The sequence below is a fragment of the Hemiscyllium ocellatum genome, chromosome 4, assembly GCF_020745735.1.
Source record: "Hemiscyllium ocellatum isolate sHemOce1 chromosome 4, sHemOce1.pat.X.cur, whole genome shotgun sequence".
NCBI classification, from domain to species: domain Eukaryota; kingdom Metazoa; phylum Chordata; class Chondrichthyes; order Orectolobiformes; family Hemiscylliidae; genus Hemiscyllium; species Hemiscyllium ocellatum.
The window spans coordinates 29,429,704-29,453,319 of NC_083404.1; the positions used below are offsets into that span (position 1 = coordinate 29,429,704).

General features: G+C 41.7%; 1 protein-coding gene across 1 annotated transcript in view; it reads right to left on the reverse strand.

Moving 5' to 3' along the window:
* vps41 (VPS41 subunit of HOPS complex) overlaps window positions 1–23,616 on the reverse strand; it is a 166,527-nt gene that overhangs the window by 52,850 nt on the left and 90,061 nt on the right. Inside the window, exons 8-10 of the mRNA XM_060824195.1 lie at window positions 8,434–8,553; window positions 6,276–6,422; window positions 4,654–4,720 (exon numbers count right to left, since the gene is read on the reverse strand). Coding sequence (XP_060680178.1) covers window positions 4,654–4,720; window positions 6,276–6,422; window positions 8,434–8,553 — 334 coding nt within the window. The remainder of the gene's footprint in view (window positions 1–4,653; window positions 4,721–6,275; window positions 6,423–8,433; window positions 8,554–23,616) is intronic.

Genomic DNA, 23,616 nt, shown 5'->3' on the forward strand with positions numbered 1-23,616 from the left:
GGGAAAACAGAGCATTGAGAAGTCTTTGCATCAGTTTTCATAGTGGAAGACACTAGCAGCATACGAGAACTTCAAGAGAGTTAGGGGGCAGAGGTGAGTGTAGTGGCCATCACTGAGGAGATTGTACTGGGGAAGTTGAAAGGTTTGAATATGGATAAATCACCCAGCCCAGATAGACTACTCCCCAGAGAGAGCTGAAGAGATTGTAGAGGTATTGGTTGAGCTATTTCAGGAATCACTGGAGTCAGGGAGGGTCTCAGAGAATTGGAAAATGGCTAATGTAACACCACTGTTACATTAAGAAGAGAGGGAGGCAGAAGACCAGTTAGCCCGGCCTCCGATGATGGTAAGATTTTAGAGTCCACTATTAGGGATGACATTGTGGAGTACTTGGAAGCACTTGGTAAATATGTCTGAGTCAGCACAGATTCATCAAGGGGACGTCATGCCTGGCAAATCTGTTAGAATTCTTTGAGGTGGAAACAAACACGTTTGAAGAAGGAGAGCCATGATCTATTCGGATTTCCAGAAAAAGTTTGACAAGGTGCCACATAGGAGGCTGCAAAATAAAATAAGACCCAATGGTGTTCGAAGCAAGATATTGACAAGGGGAGAGGATTGATTGACTGGCGGAAGGCAGAGACTAGGGGTAAAGGGATTTCTATTGCGATGACAGCCAGTGACTAGTGGAGTTCCGCAGGGGTTCATGTTGGGACCACAACTATTCACATTATACATTAATACAGAGAGCATTGGTACTAAATTTGCACATGACACAAAGGTAGGTGGAGGGACAGATAGTGTTGAGGTAGCAGAGAGGCGGGAGAAGGAATTGGGTAGGCTGGGAAATGGGAGAAGTGGCAGAAGGAATATATTGACGGAAAGTGTGAAGCTATGCACTTTGGTCGGAATAATGGAGGCATAGAGTACATTCTAAATAAGGAAATGCTTCAGAAATCTGAAGCACAAAGGGACTTTAGAATTCTAGTCCAATATTTTCTTAAAGTTAACATGCAGTTCATTTGTCAGTTAAGGAGGCAAACAAAATGTTACCATTCATTTCAAGAGGGCTAGAATACAACAGCTAAGATGCACTGGTCAGACCTGTATCTAAAGAAGGATGTGCTGGTGTTGGAGGGGATCAAGGAGGAGGTTTACAAGGATGATCCTGGGAATGATGGGTTGGCATATGAGGAGCGATTGAGGACTCTGGGTCTGTACTCGACGGAGTTTAGAAGGATTAGGTGTAGAGGTGATTGGAAGTTTTAGAAAACTGGAAGGGCTAGACAGGGTAGATGTGAAAAATATGTTTCCACTAGCAGGAGAGACTAGGACATGAAGGCACAGCCTCAGAGTGAAGTGACAACTTTTTAGAAATGAGATGAGGAGGAATGTCTTCAGCCAGAGGTTGATTAATTTGTTGAATTCATTGCGACAGAGGGCTGTGAAGGCCAAATCATTGGGTGTACTTTAGACAGAGATATAGGTTCTTGATTGGTAAGGGGATCAAGGGCTATGGGGAGAAAGCATATCAGTTATGATTGAATGGTGGAGTAGACTAAATGAGGCAAATGGTTTAATCCTGCTCCTATATCAAATGGTCTATCTCCAGTTCATTTTATGCAGTTTTTGACTGCACGCTATCACCTCTTGCCAACCTTGAACTACAGGAATTTACCAATTATTCATACCAGAGATAGTATTGGAGGATGTTATCTTGGAACAATTATCATTTGAACAAATGCATGAACTGTTACTTCTACAGTAGTACTAGCTGGCTCTGGATGTAGGTTTGCTTGATGAGCTGGAAGGTTCATTTTCAGACGTTTCATCACCCTACTAGGTAACATCTTCAGTGGGCCTCTGGGTGAAGCACTGGTGATAATTCCTGCTTTCTATTTATATATTTGGGTTTCTTTGGTGGTGATGCTATTTCCTGTGGTGACATCATTTCCTGCGATGATGTCATTTCCTGTTCTTTTTCTCGGGGGGTGGTAGATGGGGTCTAACGCAATGTGTTTGTTGATAGAGTTCCGGTTGGAATGCCATGCTTCTAGGAATTCTCGTGAATGTCTGTGTTTGGCTTGTCCTAGGATGGATATGTTATCCCAGTTGAAGTGGTGTCCTTCCTCAGCTGTATGTAAGGATACTAGTGAGAGAGGGTCATGTCGTTTTGTGGCTAATTGATGTTCATGTATCCTTGTGGCTAGTTTTCTGCCTGTTTGTTCAATGTAGTGCCTGTTTACCAAGGGGTCTGAGTCTGGCAGACATTTCCGAGATGTCTTTGATGTAGGGGAGAGTGGTTAGGTTTTCTGGACGCGTTTTGTTTGGTTGTTTGGGTTTGTTGCTGAGGAATTTGTGGACTGTGTTCTCAGCAACAAAGACTTCTCGGAAATGACTGCCAGACTATTCAGACCCCTTGGCATTATGGTAGCCCACAAACCCATCAACTAAAACACTAAAACAGCAGCTAATGAACTTGAAGGAACTTATATAGACAACAAGCAGAACTAATGTTATTTATAAAATACCGTGCAAGGACTGTAACAAACACTATATTGGACAAATGGGCAGAAAACTAGCTACCAGGATACATGAACATCAACTAGCCACAAAACAACATGACCCTCTCTCGCTAGTATCCTCACATACAGAGGAGGAAGGATACCACTTCAACTGGGACAACACATCCATTCTAGGACAAGCCAAACAGAGACACGCATGAGAATTTCTAGGAGCATGGCATTCCAATCAGACCTCTATCAACAAACACATTGAGTTAGACTTCATCTACCACCCCATGAGAAAAAGAACAGGAAATGGCATCACCACAGGAAATGACATCACCAACCTTTAGAAACCCAAACATAAAAATAGAAAGCATGAAATATCAACAATGCTTTGCCCGGAGGCCCACTGAAGATGTTACCTGGCAGGGTGACGGAATGTCTGGAAATGAACCTTTTTCGCTCAGCGAGCAAACCTACATCCAGAACCTCAACCTGAGCTACAAATCTTCTCAAAACTCACTAGCTGGCTCTCTGCACAAATGTGCTCCTTGTGTGATTAGTCAAATATCAATGCTATGTGAGCAAATCGAAATACAGAACTTATTATTTAAAAAGATTTAACTTGATGTTGCTCTGACAGTTTAGCCCTTACTATGTTGCTTTATCACAAAGATCCCAGTTTCTGCTAGAGCCTTACGTGGCAGCTAGCCAAGGCAAAACATCTGTAGAATAACTATGATATTTACCAATAACGAACAAACACTGGATTTTATTATGAAACTGCATTAGTTTAAAGGATACTCAATGAATTTGGTATACAGACAGATCAGAAATGCGCAGTTAAGCCGATGAATATGCTGTTAGACGGAGGAGACTGCACTCATTTTCAGACATGCACAAAAGCACATTATTGCAGAGTTTAAAAACAGCTCCACCACAAGTTTCCTTAAAATGATGTTGCACAGCACACAGAAGAACTAGAATACTCTCTCATGCAAAAAAAACCTAACGAATGACCATGATAGCAAGTTAGTGGAATCCACAATTGAATACATTAACATTCTAACCACTTGCACATTTCACTCCAAAGGGAACACAAGATTCTCAAACTCCTTCCAGGACACTAGGCACACAGTCTTCACAATTGCTATCACATTCTGTGCACAATTTTACCTTATGGCAGAGTGTAAATTCATGCCTATTAAAGATCCATATAAATACCCCATTTTTTTTTTACAGTTAACACCCTGGTACAAGCCAGGAAACTGAAGTGCCTCTTGTAATCATTCAAACCATACTTGAAAACCAGCTCAAACACTGGTCTTAGCCACTGATGAGGTTAAATGAATGAATGCTTATTGAAGAGTGTCAAAGTCTTTGGTGTGGTGATCAGATTATGACTAAAAAGAAAAACACATTAACAATAACACTGAAAAACAGCAAAGCAGCAAAGTAACCTCTTCAGCATGAGCAATGACAGCATGTTCCATGTTGGCAAACTACATATCTGGCCAAAGGCTTGAAAAAGTAAATGCATTCCTACACTAAACACATGAAATTTCTCTAATTGACAACCTTGGCTTCTTTCTGCTCAGAATTAGCCATAAATTCTTAAATGTGGAACATTACAACTTAACAGCCTAATACTGCATCAGTAAAACAAAGCAGTGTACTGGCTACGTACATTCTCACAACATTCAACATGTGCATTTTTCATACATGCAAAAAGAATCCCTTTAAGAAGGGTTTCACACTGTGAACATAACTCAGCAGGAGTTATTTTGCTCACTGGTGTGTATGTCCAAAAAATACCACCAATTACAAAATTCAACAGAAGTCTGTGGTTTCAATCAACATGAGGATAAGTAACAGGTCAGCTCACATTTAGCATAACTGGAAACAAAGGTGAATAGGGAGATTTTATTTGCATAGAAATGCTGACAAAACTCATTAAAATTGACAAAGGTGACAATCACATTATATTTGTGATATAAAATACGTTTTTTTAGAGCAACAGATTGTGTACACTAATTGCGATGCTCAGAGTTCTGACAGTATCTCAACTAGTTCATGACAAAGTTACCAGTTCACATATGCTAAACAGGTCAAAAAAGAAACATGCCTAACTTAAGAAAATTCTTACCAATTTCAACATAACGAGTGGGCAAATCCCTTAAGTCTGTAGGATCACGCTCCTTCACCACACATACCTGAAAAAAAATCATGGTGACTTATAGACAGTCAAAAATTGTCCCTTTGAGTAAGACTGCCACCTGCTGCAGAATTTTATATTTTATAAGGTGATGCTGTGTTACAAAGGAATTGTTCAGTCACCTTCTAATGCTCAGCTTTAAAAACATTTAAAAATGCACATGAATGAGATTGCAGCATATTCTAAGAAAGTATACCCCACATTAATATCAGCACCAACAGTTATCATTGAAGTATGCTTGTTAAAAGTACATCATAGAGACTTCAAATATCCCCCAAGATTCTTTATTTTGGCCTTTGCTATGGAGTGAAACTGTAAGTGCAAAAATAGTAGTTTCACGGAAGGTGTTTAAGACAACATTTTGGCTCACTATATTCTTATTCCACAAAAAAAGACATAAAATAGAATCATTCTTCCAAATTCTTCATGTACAATTTGTAACTGTGGCCCCTTGTTCCATCACCATCTGCATTCACAGCCTGTAGCTGTGTTTCCCACATCACCTCAACAAAATACTTTTAGTTGTTTTCCACACTCTCATCAGTGTGTGCCTTCTCATATTCCACTGAAGTCAAGCCACTTCATTTCACCTGCACCCATCAATCCATTCTTCCCAACCCCAATCCCAATCCAACCCAGCAGAGTTTATTTATGCAGCAGAGGCAAGCCTGGAGGCACTCTGAAACTGAAGTGAGATTTGCTATGACAAGGAAACTAATGCTTTCAATTAAAAAAAGGAGATTTATGAGACATTTAATTTTGTCTTCACTGAAATTTTTTTTTAAAATCCTGGAGCCTTTTTCCCTTCAAATGTATGTATGGAGAAATTAAAATGATAAAATACATGAAAACTCTAATACATAAAAACTCTAATAAATCCCTTCATGGATCTAGATATAAAGCAATGCAAACCAATAGCTCTACTTGTACAAATTTTTAAAATGCGCTATAAATCACATGTAGTAACACTTGCTGTCACGCACAGAAGAAAAGCAGCAGAACAGATTTCTATTTGAACAGATTGTAATCTATTCAGTTTTATTTTCATTTAACACTTCAGAGCAACCACAGAAAGCCTGCTTAAAGGTTCCAAATACATTTATTATAGGCTACATTTTTTATTTAAATTGTTTTCTTTAGGGCTTTTGCTTTACAGTGGCAAAATAAGTCTTTCAAGAGTGATTACCGTGCTTTGGAAATTTATAATAAAATGCATTGTGCATGTTAAAAAAATCGTTGCCGGTCTAGATGCACAACTTATTCTTCTCTTCCACTTTACAACTTAGTCATGTCACAAAGAGAGCAGCCAAGAGAGCAGACAAGTCTTATTCAGGACTCAGCCAATACAGATGGTCAGAAGGAGATTTTCAACAACGGCAAAGGGAAAAGGGATCACTTTCAAAAGTAATTCACTCACTAACCTATAGGTTTAAAATCTTGCAAACTAAGAAGCATGGCCAGTTGCCCTTAACTGATCAATCTTAATGGATCTAGATTCATAACTTGAATTTAAAGCTTTTGTAACACTGCCTTTAATATTAATCAGAAAATACCTTAACAGATGTTGCCCAGCCAATGATGAGTGTTATGTTGTCTTTCCAGCAAAGACTGCAGAGATACATATCAGGACGAAAGTTTGTGTTGTCTCGGGATATGTTTGTGATTCGTTGCTTTGAGCTTGCATCATATATCTTGACTCCCTGAACAAAGAAAAGCAGCTTGAGTATGGTCAGAGAAAGATTTTTAAAAATTGGAGAGATTTCCATAAAATGAGTCACAGCACTCCAGATGGTTTTTGTGAGAAGGTGAACTACTTTATCATACAGTATTTAATCTGTGAAGTAAACCCTTGGGCGTGGGTTTTTAATTTTTATTCAACAACTGGGATGGACACAATGGATGGAACAGCCTTTTGTACTGTAAACATGTAATGACCCCTGTTGGTGAAGAATTCAAACCAATCACTTTCTAACTGAAGTAACATCCAGATGTTTCAAGTAAGGGTGGTCATGGAGTCAGTCTTCACTGTGGTCACTAACACAATAAAAAGGAGACCTCAAACGTATTTAGAGATGTTCTTGGTCGCCAATATCATCAGCACATTAAGGGATTCAACACAAAAACTATCTTTTCAACAGAAATATCACTATTAAAAATCACTAAGGTGAGGGCATTTTAAAAGCAATCTAGACATTTTATGTTGTTTCTCTCATTAGTGGATCACTCTTTTAAGCTACATACAAACATTTTATACATGGTCCATCAAAAATTAAAGTAAGGGTTAAGCGTTATTGAGTTTGTATAACATAGTCCTGAGATTACAAGTAGAGTAGTGGAGTCCTTTTTGGCTATTCTAATATCAGAAGGATAATAAGAGTACCGGTAGCCCCTGCTATCCAAAAGTAGAGCTTTCCTATGAAACCTTTCGTAAGCCAAAATAGTGTAAAGCAAAGAAGCATTAATTTATATGGGAAAAATTTTATCTTTTCATGTAAAAGCGAAAATCCTCTTCAGATTTCTTATCCGTGAGCAAAAACAGGTACTAACATAGGCCTTTCGTAAAAGTGAAGTGGTGTTAAGCGAACTTATGAAAAGCAGCAGATACCTGTAATCTCTCTCCTTTTTTTCTGGTTGACTTAGATGTAGGGCAACAATTTTAATTTTAAATTCTGATGGTTAAAAGAGTAATCCAACAATAATGGAATCCTTTGCTGTTACACTACTTTTATATTTGAATTGTACTGAGGTTTGATCTGTGTACGCTAGAACCTTTCCAATTTCTGTGCCAAAAATTCACATCCAATTTGATGGATACAGATGCACTTTAGGGTTATTCCTCAGCTGCTAGGTCACATTTCATAACATGACTCTGTATGACCAATTGCGAACAATATTCAGATTTCCAAGGTTCACAGGTTGAAATCGTATTGTTGAAGGCTAAACCTGCAGAGTCAGCACTTCAAGACATGTTGAGGGATGTTATCGAGGTCCTAGTGGATGAGGGAGATACTCAACTTTCTGAATTCCCAAAGGGAAAGCTTGGGTGGCTAGAGGCTGACTCTAGGGTTCCAGTGACACATTGCATTGCAGTGTTCAGTTGAGTGTGACTGGTTCATATCCATGCACAATGCACGGCTATGGATTACACCACAGCTAATACCTGAAATGCCAACGTTGATGATCTACAGTTTGAGTGCGTCAGTTAATGAACCAGCTTAACTCATCTTCATTTTGGTGTCTCTGGAAACTTAGTCATCAGTCCAACTTCACCCAGTGACAGATTGGGGTTGAGTTGTGTCACCATTATGTTACATCATTATGTGGCTGTTACTGTCATTTTCAGGGTTCGCTTAGCATTCCTGTTACCAAGATATTATGAACTTTTTTTTTCTGCGGGTTTGGCTTGGGATTCCAGAAACATTCTTCCATGCTGTTCAGATCTTTATTCAAGGTGAATTCTGTTGTTGAACGCAGATACAAATTTTGCTAAGCAAGATCATTCACATAAACATATTTGGCCAATTTTGTTGGCAATATTGAAGAGAATCACAGATATTCTCTTCAATATTACCAACAAAGTTAGGCAAATATGTTTGTGAATGAAATGGTTTTGAACGGAAATGATGGCAAGTTGATTGCATTCATTGGCAAAAATTGACAGAAATTTTGGATTACAAGTGCAATGCCTGGTATTGAGAGAGATTTCATTACCACACTGTTTGACCACGCGACCAGATTGCCCCTCCATTTGATTTGTGAAATGGTGCCTTCTCCTTCATGTAGTATAGTTGTTTTCCACCTGTTCAACCAGTTTCGTTCATATAGGAGCAACTTGTAGAAAAAAAATGAAAAGCGATGCAGGGAAAGAGAAGGAAAAAGAGAAAAATTACTGTCAGAAAACACCATGTCAAAATGCAACACTTATAGTTTCTGTATAAGTTTGTCAGTCATGATTTAACTTTGCTAAATTAAATCAAATGCAGAAATGCAACTTTATAAGATGAAAGGATTTCTAGTTAGTATTATCAGTTGCAATATAGAGTTTTGAAAATCTAAATGAAAAAGTGGAGGTGCATTCTTGACTATTCTTCCTATTACAATTTGTTTTAGCTTTTCAGCCACATTTTTCAGCTGGATCTGTGTCATTCTGTAATTTATTTGACATTTGTAATCTTGAATACATATGCCATTCAATCATTGACTTTCTATGAAGGCAACAGCAATGAAATATAAGCCATAAGGGAACAGAATACCGCAAAGAAGGAAAAATCAAACCAAAGAATGACTGATTTATTGACAGTTGAAAGAACAAAAAGTAAGTGGGAGGATACGTGCTGATGCTGTCAGTTAGAGGCTATTTTGTCCTGTTTTTTTCAGGAGAGGTTATAAGGCAGATAAGTGAGCTGTCTCTAAGAAAGTAAACAATTTGAGAGGCCGTGGGGCTCTTTTTAAGTTGGAACAATAGAAGCAGCCTGGGTGTGGCCAGCTCTCACAGACGAGGCTTTTTAATTGTTTTTATGTTTAGTTTTAAGCAGAAGTCTTTGGAGTCTCAAAAGAGTTGGAAGCTTCTGTAAAAGTCTCCTAGCTGCTACTTTCTCTAAATTTTCTCGATGATTTTTCCCTCCTGGATTGGAGAATTGCATGTGAGAATCTATGTCTGAATTTGCCTTTTTGCCAAGGAGTGTGTTCATGGGATGTTACTATATTGGAACAATTAATTAGTTATCGGTAATGTATCCGTTATTTGGTTAAGTTTTTCAATTGTTTAATTATTCTAAATTCCTCTTTTTTGTTTGTATTTTAACTATAGCGTTTAAATAAACTGTGTTTTGCTTAACGTCAATTAGTTTGACTAGTTGCATTGCATCTGGAACAAGGCATTTCACAGCTAGCTTTAAAATAAGAAAACGTTAGTGTCTAGGCTGCCTTACTAAAATACTTTGACAGGGTCTGATCTGGCCCATAACAGATAGAAAGAAAACTTAACTAAATCCAAGTGTAGGAAAAGTAACATCAGCTATATCAAGGCTTTGCTCATTTAATGTTGTTACAACTATGAGGTTTATAAGATATGACACTTAGGATATGAATTTAAACTTATGTTAAAATGAAGGCGTCATGCACCTATTTTAAAAAGGCCTGACAGTAAGACCTGGGTGATGAGCTAAGCAAGGTAGCAAGTTCTTACTCTAGGGAACAAAAGGCAATGGCAACTGTGTCAACTATAAATGGACACTGTCTTCAAGCATTTTGGGTAAAAGGGGAAGAAAAAAAGGGAAGAAAGCAGTTGCTGCGTCAAGCTGACAGAAGAGACTGTGGGTTCTTTGTGAGCAACTAAGGCCAGATGACAGAGTGAAACACTCTCTAGTGGAAGTAATACATTTCACAACCACCCAAAATGTGAGGGGGATTCATCCTGTCATGGTCAGGGAGAAGGAAGAATATTTCAAATCTATTTTTACTGTTGGCAATAGATTTAGGAAACTCCCTAAGAATGAAGAGAAGTAGCTGGAGATGGCCATTTGAAGCTACCACTCAGTACAATGGAAAAGCAAATCAATTGGAAATTGGAACCAACTGTGGAATGTTTGCTATAAACACTGTAATTCAATGAGTTTTTTTTTGCAGTCAGAAGATGAGGGCAATTGATTTCACCTCTTACTTTCACCTGTTATGCCTCCCTGGGGTAGCATGCAGGAAATCAAGCTCTGCTATTCCCAGAGTCATCTCAAAAGTTAAAGATTTTATAGAAGTACAGAAAATTCCCCTATCCACTTGTCTTTTAGGCCCAGGATAACAGAAAGCATGGACCATGTTTCTGTTCTAATAACCATGACTATTTATTAACAAGTTAAAGACTCGAGCTACAGGTTATCAATTATGAACCACTGGCATAGAATTCAAATGCCCTTACAGGCACTGTAAGGAAAAATGTTGCATTGACAGTAATATAGAAGACACATGTTCCAAACTTGCTACATTCCAGCCAAACTGTTCCAGTACAGCTACATCACTGATATTTTGCTGACAATGTAGAACATTGAACAGAATTTTCCTGTACACAAGTAGGACAAATTCAACCTAGCCAATTACTGCACTATCAGCCTGCTCTTAACCATCAACAAAGTGGATAGAATGTGGTCATCAACCTGCTCATTGCAGTATTGTTATTTTAATTATCAAAGACTGGAAATTTGAAACAAACACTGAGGATGCTGAAGAAATTCAGCAGGCCTGGCAGCATCTGTGGCAAGAGGAACAGTTACAATTTTGAGTCCAGTATGAGTCTTCTTAGAACAGGAAGATGTTGGAAAATGCTCACTAAAGCACATTTTTGAGCCCTGCCTGGGTCACTCTGCTCCTGACTTTATTACATCCTTGGTTCAAACATGGGCAATAGAGCTGAGTTTCAGAGGTAAGGTGAGAGTAACTGCCCATGACATCAACGTCGCATTTGATCAGGTGTGGCATCGAGGAGCCCCTAGTGTCAAGACCACCACTTTATTCTTTATTTTTCTCATTTTTGGTTTGGAACTTTGAGCTGAAGTTAAGAATCAAATGTTGAACTGAAGCTTGTTTCTTTAAAAAAAAAGAACAATAAATGAAGTCTGCATATGGGATCTAGCCTGGAAAGGTAATTGCGAGCTAATTATTACTCTAAGAACACTTCAGATGTTTCAGCACTGCAATGCATTATGCTCAAGGACTGGCTGCTTGGATGCTGCTTTGATCAATCAATGGGAAACTGATGTTGGCCAGCCAAACTACAGCTGCAAATGTGTTGCTGGTCAAAGCACAGCAGGCCAGGCAGCATCTCAGGAATAGAGAATTCGACGTTTCGAGCATAAGCCCTTCATCAGGAATAAGAGAGAGAGAGCCAAGCAGGCTAAGATAAAAGGTAGGGAGGAGGGACTAGGGGGAGGGGCGATGGAGGTGGGATAGGTGGAAGGAGGTCAAGGTGAGGGTGATAGGCCGGAGTGGGGTGGGGGCGGAGAGGTCAGGAAGAGGATTGCAGGTTAGGAGGGCGGTGCTGAGTTGAGGGAACCGACTGAGACAAGGTGGGGGGAGGGGAAATGAGGAAGCTGGAGAAATCTGAATTCATACCTTGTGGTTGGAGGGTTCCCAGGCGGAAGATGAGGCGCTCCTCCTCCAGCCGTCGTGTAGTTGTGTTCTGCCGGTGGAGGAGTCCAAGGACCTGCATGTCCTCGGTGGAGTGGGAGGGGGAGTTAAAGTGTTGAGCCACGGGGTGATTGGGTTGGTTGGTTCGGGCGGCCCAGAGGTGTTCTCTGAAGCGTTCCGCAAGTAAGCGGCCTGTCTCACCAATATAGAGGAGGCCACATCGGGTGCAGCGGATGCAATAGATGATGTGTGTGGAGGTACAGGTGAACTTGTGGCGGATATGGAAGGATCCCTTGGAGCCTTGGAGGGAAGTGAGTGTGGAGGTGTGGGTGCAAGTTTTACATTTCCTGCGGTTGCAGGGGAAGGTGCCGGGGGTGGAGGTTGGGTTGGTGGGGGGTGTGGATCTGACAAGGGAGTCACGAAGGGAGTGGTCCTTGCGGAACGCTGATAGGGGAGGGGAGGGAAATATATCCTTGGTGGTGGGGTCCGTTTGGAGGTGGCGGAAATGGCGGCGGATGATACGTTGTATGCGCAGGTTGGTGGGGTGGTAGGTGAGAACCAGTGGGGTTCTGTCTTGGTGGCGGTTGGAGGAGCGGGGCTCAAGGGCGGAGGAGCGGGAAGTGGAGGAGATGCGGTGGAGGGCATCGTCGATCACGTCTGGGGGGAATCTGCGGTCCTTGAAGAAGGAGGCCATCTGGGCTGTGCGGTGTTGGAATTGGTCCTCCTGGGAGCAGATGCGGCGGAGACGAAGGAATTGGGAATATGGGATGGCGTTTTTACAGGGGGCAGGGTGGGAGGAGGTGTAGTCCAGGTAGCTGTGGGAGTCAGTCGGTTTATAATAGATGTCTGTGTTGAGTCGGTCGCCCGAGATAGAAATGGAAAGGTCTAGGAAGGGGAGGGAGGAGTCTGAGACAGTCCAGGTGAATTTCAGGTCGGGATGGAAGGTGTTAGTAAAGTTGATGAACTGTTCAACCTCCTCGTGGGAGCACGAGGCAGCGCCGATACAGTCATCAATGTAGCGGAGGAAAAGGTGGGGGGTGGTGCCAGTGTAGTTGCGGAAGATGGACTGTTCCACATATCCTACGAAGAGGCAGGCATAGCTGGGGCCCATGCGGGTGCCCATGGCAACTCCTTTAGTTTGGAGGAAGTGGGAGGATTGAAAAGAGAAGTTATTCAGGGTGAGGACCAGTTCAGTCAGTCGAAGGAGGGTGTCAGTGGAAGGGTACTGGTTGGTGCGGCGGGAAAGGAAGAAGCGGAGGGCTTTGAGTCCTTCGTGATGGGGGATGGAGGTGTACAGGGACTGGATGTCCATAGTGAAAATAAGGCGTTGGGGACCGGGGAAGCGAAAATCCTGGAGGAGGTGGAGGGCGTGGGTGGTGTCCCGAACGTAGGTGGGGAGTTCTTGGACTAAAGGGGACAGGACCGTGTCGAGGTATTGGGAGATGAGTTCGGTGGGGCAGGAGCAGGCTGAGACAATGGGTCGGCCGGGGCAGGCAGGTTTGTGGATTTTGGGCAGGAGGTAGAAACGGGCGGTGTGGGGTTGTGGGACTATGAGGTTGGAGGCGGTGGATGGGAGATCCCCTGAGGTGATGAGGTCCTGGATGGTCTGGGAGATGATGGTTTGGTGGTGGGAGGTGGGGTCGTGGTCAAGGGGGCGATAAGAGGAGGCGTCCGCGAGCTGGCGTTTGGCTTCAGCGGTGTACAGGTCAGTGCGCCAAACTACCACCGCGCCTCCCTTGTCTGCGGGTTTGATGGTGAGGTTGGGATTGGAGCGGAGGGAGTGGAGGGCTGCACGTTCTGAGGGTGAGAGGTTGGAGTGGGTGAGAGGGGTGGACAGGTTGAGTCGGTTGATGTCACGGCGGCAGTTGGCTATAAAGTATGAGGTATGTGGAACAGTCCATCTTCCGCAACTACACTGGCACCACCCCCCACCTTTTCCTCCGCTACATCGATGACTGTATCGGCGCTGCCTCGTGCTCCCACGAGGAGGTTGAACAGTTCATCAACTTTACTAACACCTTCCATCCCGACCTGAAATTCACCTGGACTGTCTCAGACTCCTCCCTCCCCTTCCTAGACCTTTCCATTTCTATCTCGGGCGACCGACTCAACACAGACATCTATTATAAACCGACTGACTCCCACAGCTACCTGGACTACACCTCCTCCCACCCTGCCCCCTGTAAAAACACCATCCCATATTCCCAATTCCTTCGTCTCTGCCGCATCTGCTCCCAGGAGGACCAATTCCAACACCGCACAGCCCAGATGGCCTCCTTCTTCAAGGACCGCAGATTCCCCCCAGACGTGATCGACGATGCCCTCCACCGCATCTCCTCCACTTCCCGCTCCTCCGCCCTTGAGCCCCGCTCCTCCAACCGCCACCAAGACAGAACCCCACTGGTTCTCACCTACCACCCCACCAACCTGCGCATACAACGTATCATCCGCCGCCATTTCCGCCACCTCCAAACGGACCCCACCACCAAGGATATATTTCCCTCCCCTCCCCTATCAGCGTTCCGCAAGGACCACTCCCTTCGTGACTCCCTTGTCAGATCCACACCCCCCACCAACCCAACCTCCACCCCCGGCACCTTCCCCTGCAACCGCAGGAAATGTAAAACTTGCACCCACACCTCCACACTCACTTCCCTCCAAGGCCCCAAGGGATCCTTCCATATCCGCCACAAGTTCACCTGTACCTCCACACACATCATCTATTGCATCCGCTGCACCCGATGTGGCCTCCTCTATATTGGTGAGACAGGCCGCTTACTTGCGGAACGCTTCAGAGAACACCTCTGGGCCGCCCGAACCAACCAACCCAATCACCCCGTGGCTCAACACTTTAACTCCCCCTCCCACTCCACCGAGGACATGCAGGTCCTTGGACTCCTCCACCGGCAGAACACAACTACTCGACGGCTGGAGGAGGAGCGCCTCATCTTCCGCCTGGGAACCCTCCAACCACAAGGTATGAATTCAGATTTCTCCAGCTTCCTCATTTCCCCTCCCCCCACCTTGTCTCAGTCGGTTCCCTCAACTCAGCACCGCCCTCCTAACCTGCAATCCTCTTCCTGACCTCTCCGCCCCCACCCCACTCCGGCCTATCACCCTCACCTTGACCTCCTTCCACCTATCCCACCTCCATCGCCCCTCCCCCTAGTCCCTCCTCCCTACCTTTTATCTTAGCCTGCTTGGCTCTCTCTCTCTTATTCCTGATGAAGGGCTTATGCTCGAAACGTCGAATTCTCTATTCCTGAGATGCTGCCTGGCCTGCTGTGCTTTGACCAGCAACACATTTGCAGCTGTGATCTCCAGCATCTGCAGACCTCATTTTTTACTTACAGCCAAACTACAGATAATGATGAGAAAGAGAAACCAAAGATTGAAATCGTTTTAACCTGCTTTTTGGGCAGAAGGCTGTGTGCTGGGAAGCAGCTGAACTGGGAAGCTGTATTTAAATTTTACTCTCTAGATCTTTACTTAAAAAATAGTTAAAGAGTTGTTCAATGTTCTGAGAAAAGTAACCCAGTTTACAAAAATTAGGAAATATTCCTGGAGCATGCTGAAAGCTGTTTGTATTGATAGGTGACTTCAGATTCAGGCAAGATATAATCCCAAGTGTCTGAAATACAACACATTGTTCAAGGATTCTTAAAGACCTGGTATAGCAAACTGACAAATTATAACTCTTATTTTACTTTAATTTATCCCTTAATTGCATCTGTCTGTTTGTGTGACAGAGTAGGGTTATGATCAACGAAGTTTAGGTAAAATCATACACCTTAATTAGATTACCTTGTTGTTTAGCTTTGCTCTTCTGAAGGTGCAGTATTAATAATAAACACTTAATTGCTGTTTGTGATGAACTCAAGTATATGTTATTTGTTATTCTCAAGTCTAATTAAGAATAATTGGGCAATTTTGAGAGCCATTGAATAATTTAATTTCACTATGTTGCGAATCCAGTGACAGTGAGACGGATTTAGCTCATCTTGCTGTCCCAGTGCATAACACTAGCAAAACTAGAGTCAACTTTCTGCTGGTTGGAGTCATAGCTAGCACAAAGGAGATGGCTGTGATTGTGGGATGTCAGTCTTCTCAGTCCAGGACAGCTCAGCAGAAATTCCTCAGGGTAGTGCCCTAAGCTCAACCATCTTCAGATGCTTCATCAATGACCTTTCCTCCATCATAAGTTGAGAAGAGAGGATTCACTGATGATTGCATGATATTCAGCATCACTCACTGCTCCCCATATACTGAATCAGTTCATGTCCAAATGAAGCAAGACCTGAACAATATCCAGGTTGGGGCTTAAAAGTGGCACATAACATTCATATCAGATAAGTGCCAAAACAAGTGACAATCTCCAATAAGAGAGAAACTAACCATTGTCGCTTGAGATTCAAAGCTGTTACCATTACAGAATCCACCACTGTTAACATCTAAGAAGTTACCATTGAAACTGAAACAATGAATGATAAATTACTTTATTGTCACACGTATTTTACAGTCAAAAATACAATAAAATTTCATTTGTCACCGTGAAACCATGCCATTTTGATAATTTTAAGAATAAGAGGAAAGTGAAAAGATACAGCTCAAAGAGAAGACCATCTATATTTGAGTTCGGAGCCAGCTTGCTGTTGTCTACGCGGATCCAACTAATGTTGAAGTCACTGAGCTGTAATAGAGTGGGAAATCTTCCAGATCCAATTTGAAGTAGCAGCTCTGGAAGTCTTTGCTAGTTTAAAGACATTGAATTGAATGGACAAGATCCTTGTTCAAATCAAGTGAATGACCCAGCAATTAGTGGAAGGGGGTGTGGGAGAGGGAGGACCATTTTCAGTCTGTACGCTCCAATCAACCCCACCTTCCGGTTGCCAGCTATTTCAACTCCCCCTCCCACTCCCTCCATAACATGTCCATCCTGGGCCTCCTCAACCGTCAAAATAAGGAAACTGAAGGAAGAACACCTCAACTTCTGCTTCGGGAGCTTACAACCATACGACCTTAACATAGAATTCACCAGCTTCCAAATCCCCCCAACCCCCGACCTTATTCCAGGTTCAGCCATCCCTCTCTGCCCTGAACCCTTGACCTAACCTAACCTGCCCATCTTCCTTCCCATTTATCCACTCCACCCTTCCCACTGACCAATCACTTCCTACCTGCATCCACCTAACGCCATCCTACCTAACTTACCCCCACCCCCCACCTCTATTTATTTCTCAGGTCTTTCCCCCTTTCCAGCCCTGATGAAAGATCATGACCTGAAACGTTGACTCTCCGGCTTATCTGATGCTACTTGACCTGCTGTGCTTTTCCCAACTTCACACTATCGATAAATAGCCTACTTCTACTCCTATGCCTTCTGTCCTCATCGTCTTTCTTTCCAAATGTCAGTTTAGCTTCCCTTTTCTGAGCTATTTATTTTCCCAACTTATTTGCTGTTTAGAAATTAACCCATTAAAAGATTGTGTGTCAACTGCTGTACTGTTGAGATTTATAAGAGGTGCAACTGACTGACAAAGATCAGATCAATATTAATTGAGAATAATGTGTTTTTAAAAAAATCTTTCATAGTTTGCATGCAATTTTCAATTTAAAACTGCAAGTTTGTAGAATCTCATGGTACAGAAACAAGTCATTCAGGCTGATGTTTCCAACTTCTTCAAAGAATTAGGCAATTGCTTGCGCTTTCCCAAGATGCCTATAAATTCTTTTTGTGAAGTACGGATCAAATCCCCTTTTGAAAGTTACTATTTAATCTGCTTTCATCACTCCTTCAGCCAGCATATTCTAGGTCATCATAATTCACAACATGAAAATAACTTTCTGATTTCCTCTCTGTTCTTATTGAGAATTATCTTAAATCTTCACACGCTGGCTACTGACACATCTGCTGTTGGAAACAGTTTCTAATCATTCTACCAAAACCTTTCACAATTTTGAACACAGTTCATTAAATTTCCCTTTAAGCTTTCATGAACTGTTGCAGCTCCTCTCGTCATCACATTAGCTTTAGCATTTCTGTCTTAAAAGAACTTGGAGCCAGTTTAGTTTAAATATTTAGGAACAATATGATACATAGAAGAGAGTTAGGAGAGTGCAGAATGAAAGACGAGAAAACGCTGCCATTTTGTTCATATTGCAATCATATGTTGGAGGTTTATTAAAGTTTAACAGCTGATTTTAATATTAATTTAAATTAATTAGGTATACTGTTGAGAAAAAGCAACAAAATCTCAGGCACTAACAAGATTCAACCCCTCCCAACAGAAGAAAAACATACTTGGGCCCTATGTCCTCTAGATGCATTAGTATTCCTGCACAATTGTTTTACTTGCGTCTACCTTGTCCGTTGTACAGGATGAACCGTAAAAATGATTAAAAATAAGAGAAATCACAGCAAAACAACATTACACCAAATTTGGCAAACGCAAGCGGTTTTGCAAGCTTGCAGGAACAGCAGGTCAGTGCCAATCAATAATAAGCAAGGTGTAGATGTCAACGAAATGTCAAGATAAGATTAAGCAATCTTGTCAATTCCTGCAGCCTTCACATAAAGTATGGTTTCATTAAACCACTACAGTAAATACCCTCCACACCTCGTGAGAACTGCAGTACAATTTTATTTTCCAGTGTTTTAGGACAATACAACGTCTCCCTCAATAGATCCTGCAGAACACAAAGGCAACAGGGAGGCTTCCTCAACTGTCAGCCAATTCTATCAGCTTTGCTATGACAACAGTCATGTTATACTTCAAGTTTAATGGGCTGAATGTACCAAGTTTCTCAGAGAGATAGGAAAGAGGAGAAACAAAGACTGGTAGAGCTATTTATTGAGGAAACTTTTAAATGTCTGTGCTGCAGAATACTGAGCCAAGACAGGCCTGAGAGTAATGTAGGAAACAAGCATCTAAAACAAATTCAGGTTTGGCAAAGTAAAAGAGAAAAAGTTATCCTGAAGTTGTTCCCTGATGTAGGGAGATTTGCTGCAGAACTTTGAGTTCTGTGGGGAAATCGACATTGATAACCATGAACAGGATAGTAAGCCTGAGTAAAATAAAAGAAAGACTTCTTTTTTATAGAGCCTTTCATCTCTGGAGGGGGACCAATATTCTGGCATAAAGATTTGCTAGAGCTACTTGGGTGAGTTCAAACTAATCTGGTCGGCGGATGGGACCTTAAGAAATAGTGAGACAAAAGAGAAGGTTGAGGCTAGTACGGAAGTTAAAGAGAGCAAGATAAATAGACAAGGCATACAATAGCACAGGAGGGAACAAGACAAGACTGATGAATTAAAGTGCATTTATTTCAATGCATGAGGCCTGGCAGGTAGGGCAGATAAACTCAGGGCTTTGATGGCAACATGGGAAGGGGACATCATAGCTATTCCAGAAACATGACTAAGGGAGGAACAAGAATAGCAGCTCAATGTTCCAAGGTACAAATGGAGGGATAGAAGGGGCAACAAGAGAGGAGGGAGCATGGTGTTTTTGATAAGGGAAAATATCATCACAGTGTTTGAAGAGGATTTTCCTCAGCCTATATGGGTATAACTGAAAAATAAGAAGGTGGTGGTCACTTTGATGGATTTGTGCTATAGGCCCCCCAATAGTCAGTGAGAAATTGAGGAGCAAATTTGTAGAGTGATTGCATATAGTTGTAAGAATACTAAGATTGCAACAGTAGGGGATTTTAACTTTCCAAACATAAACTGGCACTGCCATTTAATGGCTTAGACAGAGAGGAATTTGTAAAGTGTGTTCAGGAAAATGTTCTCAATCAATATGGAGATGGCCCTTTTCAAGAAGGGGTAAAACTCCACCTTTTCTTGGGAAATAAGACAGGAAACGTGACTGAGGTATTAATGGGGGAGTACTTAGGCAATCAGTGACCATAATTCTATTAGTTTTAAAATAATTATGAAAAAGGATAGGTTTGGTCCGCAAGTTAAATTTCAATATTGGGTCATGGCCAATTTTGATGATATTAGACAGGAATTTTCAAAAATTGCTTGGGGGTGCTGTTTGCAGGTAAAGGGATGCCTGGCAAGCGGGAGGCTTTCAAAAGAAAGATAATGAGAGTTCTGGGCCAGCATTATCCTGTTAGTATGAAGGGCAAGGCTGGCAGGAGTAGGGAACATTCGATGACTAGAGATATTGAGACTCTGGTCAAGAAACAGGAGGCATATGTCAGATACAGATAGCTGGGATCAGGTGAATCCCCTAAGGAGTACAGAGAGTGTAGGAATACACTTAAGAGGGAAACCATGAGGGCAAAAATGGGGACTTGAGATAGCTTTGACAGATAGGGTGAAAGATAATCCAAAGAGATTCCATAAGTATACTAAGGGCAAAAGAGTAACAAGGGAGAGAAATAGGATCCCTTAAAGATCAATGAGGTCATTTATGTGTGAAACAACAGGAGAGGGTGAGATCCTAAACAAATATTTCTCATTGGTATTTACCATGGAGAAAGACATGGAAGCTGCAGAACTCAAGGAAATAAATAGCAATGTTTTGAAAAGAGTTTATATTACAGAAGAGGAGGTGCTTGATATCTTAAAATGTATAAAGATAGATATATCCCTGAGATCTGATCAAATGTATCTTAGGTCATTGCAGGAACCTAGGGAAGAAACTATGTGTCCTCTCGCAGAGATATTTGTATCATTGACTGCTGTGGGTGAGCTGCTGGAAAACCGGAGCGTGGCTAATGTTGTGTCATTGTTTAAGAAAGGCCGCAAGGAAAACCCAGAGAACTATAGAGCGGTGAACCAGACATCAGTGGTGGGTAAGTACTTGAAGGGGATTCTGAGAAGCAGGATTTACGTGCATTTGGAAAGACAAAGACTGATTAGGGATCATCAGCATGGCTTTGTGCATGAGAAATCAGGTCTCATAAGTTTGATTGAGTATTTTGAAGAGATGACCAAAAAGATAGATGAAGGCAGAGCAGTAGATGTTGTCTACATGGACTTTAGCAATGCCTTTGATAAGATTCTGCATGATAGACCGATTAGAAAAGTTAGATCACATGTTAGATCACATGGGATCCACAGAGAGGGCAACAACTGAATATAAAATTGGGTTTATGGTAGGAGACAGAGGGTGGTCTTCAAGAATTGTTCTTCAGACTGGAAGCTTGCGGGCAGCAGTGTGCCACAAGAATCAGTGCTGGGTCTACTGTTTTTCACCATTTATATAAATAGTTTGGATCTGAATATAAGAGGTATGGTCAGTAAGTTTGCAGATGACACCAAAAATTGGTTGAGTAGTGGGCAATGAAGAAGGATATCTAAGAGTATAATGTGACTTTGATCAACTGGGCCAATGGGCTGAGGAATGTCAGACAGAGTTTAATTTAGATAAATGCGAGGTGCTACATTTTGATAAGACTAAGCAGGGCAGGACTTGCACTGTTAATGGTCAGGCCCTGGGGAGTGTTATTGATGAGAGACCTAGGGGTGCAAGTATAGTTCCTTGAAAGTGGCATCACACAGACACAGTATGATAGAAGGTGTTTGGCACACTTGTCTTCATTGGTCAGAGCACTGAGTACAAGGATGTTACTGAGACTGGAAGGTTTGAGTTATAAGGAGAGGCTGGATAGGCTGGGACTTTTCCCCTGGAGCTTTGGAGGTCTAACAATCATGAAAGGCGTAGATAAGGTTTACAGCCAAGGTAGGGGAGTCCAAAACCAGAGGGCATATGTTTAAGGTGAGAGGGAAAGATTTAAAATGGACTTGAAGGACAACTTTTTCACACCGAGGGTGGCAGGTATATGGAACGAGCTGCCTGAAGAAGTAGTAGAGGCAAGTACAAGTGTAACATTTAAAATACATTTGGACAGATACATGGATAGTAAAGGTTGAGAGCGATATGGGTCAAATGTAGGCAAATGGGACTAGTTGAGTTTAGGAAACATGGACAAATTGGGCTGCTGTTTCTGATGCTGCGCTATACGACTGACATTATAACTCTATGAGAACTAATTAGGAACTGTTAAAATTACAATCACTGTTGCAATGTAGAAACACAGAGTCATGTTGCACACAACAATCTTGCACAAACTGAAATGAGACAACCACCAAATGGTTCCTTTTTCTGATGTTGGAGGGTTTTGTTTGGCCAGCATACTAGGACTAACTTCTCTGCTCTTCTTCAAAACAGTGCCATGGGATCTTTTGCATTCATTGAGTTGTCAGACAGAATCTCAGTTTAATGTTCCATGTGTTGCAGTTCCCACTGCAATGGATACTTTATAAAAAAGAAATTTGAGCTTCCAGATATATACTGAATAGGTACAACAACAGGTTTACATGTTAAGACATTTATTCTAAAAGCACTATTGACCAAACATAATTTAGTAGGCAACTTGTACTTTAAATTATTGTACAAAACTTTGAACATAACTGAAAAAAAAACATACCAGCAGTTGCTTGTCACACTGTTTTTAAAATAGACATTCAATTCTCCTGGAATCAGCACAAAAATGTTTCTTAGCTCCCAAGGGTTTATTTCTGTTACTTTTCTTTCACAACATAATAACTTCTAACCCCAGGACTGTTCACCACAGTGAGACTGTTTCTGGTAATCATCCTTGTACAGCAAGCTAGGCAAAACCCAATATTGCAATGTCTTCTGCTGTAGAATTCTCAACTGAAAGCTCAAAGTAAATTACCAATGTAAATCACATGGACTTATATCCAGATAGAAATGCTGATTAGTTATCTGTGAGACTTTAACTCTCTTCGACTTTGGAAATAAATTAACAAGTTAAGCCACAACTGGCTACTAGTTGACCTCCCAAACACTTTTCTGGATGCTTGGAGACTCTCAATCTGTCCATTGTTAGCATAGGCGGCAGCCATTGTCATCAAGTAGGCCTCTTGCAACTCTTACCCAGTTAAACAACCTGGGGCATCTTTACTCTCCAATATTCAAACCATCTAAGCATGACGTCAGATAGACTTCAAAACAGGTCACATCACCCCCTTCACTTTTACCTTAAATTAGAAACACTCCCCCATAAACAACAACTCTGAGGTTTATAAGCTTGCCAACAGACAGCACTTGATAATACTCACTTCATATCACATTCCCAAGCGTCAATGTACAGTTGTACCCAAGCCCCGAACTAAAGGAAAACTTGAAACCAGAACCCTGTGACACTCAGGTGAAAGTGTTACTCACAAAGCCACAACTGATACAAATGGGACTGAAAGCAACAGTGATATTCTGTACAAGTTAATGCTTAACTCAGGAAACATGTAAGAACATTTTTGAAGGAGGGTGTGTTGATGAAGGTTGGGGTTGGGTAGAGAAATCAAAGAAAAGGACCTTTGCAGTCAAGATTGTGTGAGGTAAGGTTGGAGGAAGTTAATATTAAAGAGCAAGAAAACTTATACTTGCATTGTACCTTACATGGCCTCAACATCTCAGTGCACTTTGCAAGCAATCTTGTCAGGCAATTGATTTTCTCACAAGACGTTTTTCCCAGTCTATCTGAATACTTCTTAAATTAGTTGAGTCCTTAAGCAGTATTTTCGGCAATGTCACCATTCTAACATTCAGGAATCACCCATGATTCAATACCAAATACATAAAAATGAACATAAGAATGCAAAACCTTACAAAAATAAAAATAGTTTTCCAATTGTTTCCGGTATTCTTTCAAGCAAAAGATTTACAATTTTCCAGAGTTTTTTATGACTTTTGAATGGCCTCATTCTAATTTCTGTTCTGATCATACCAACTT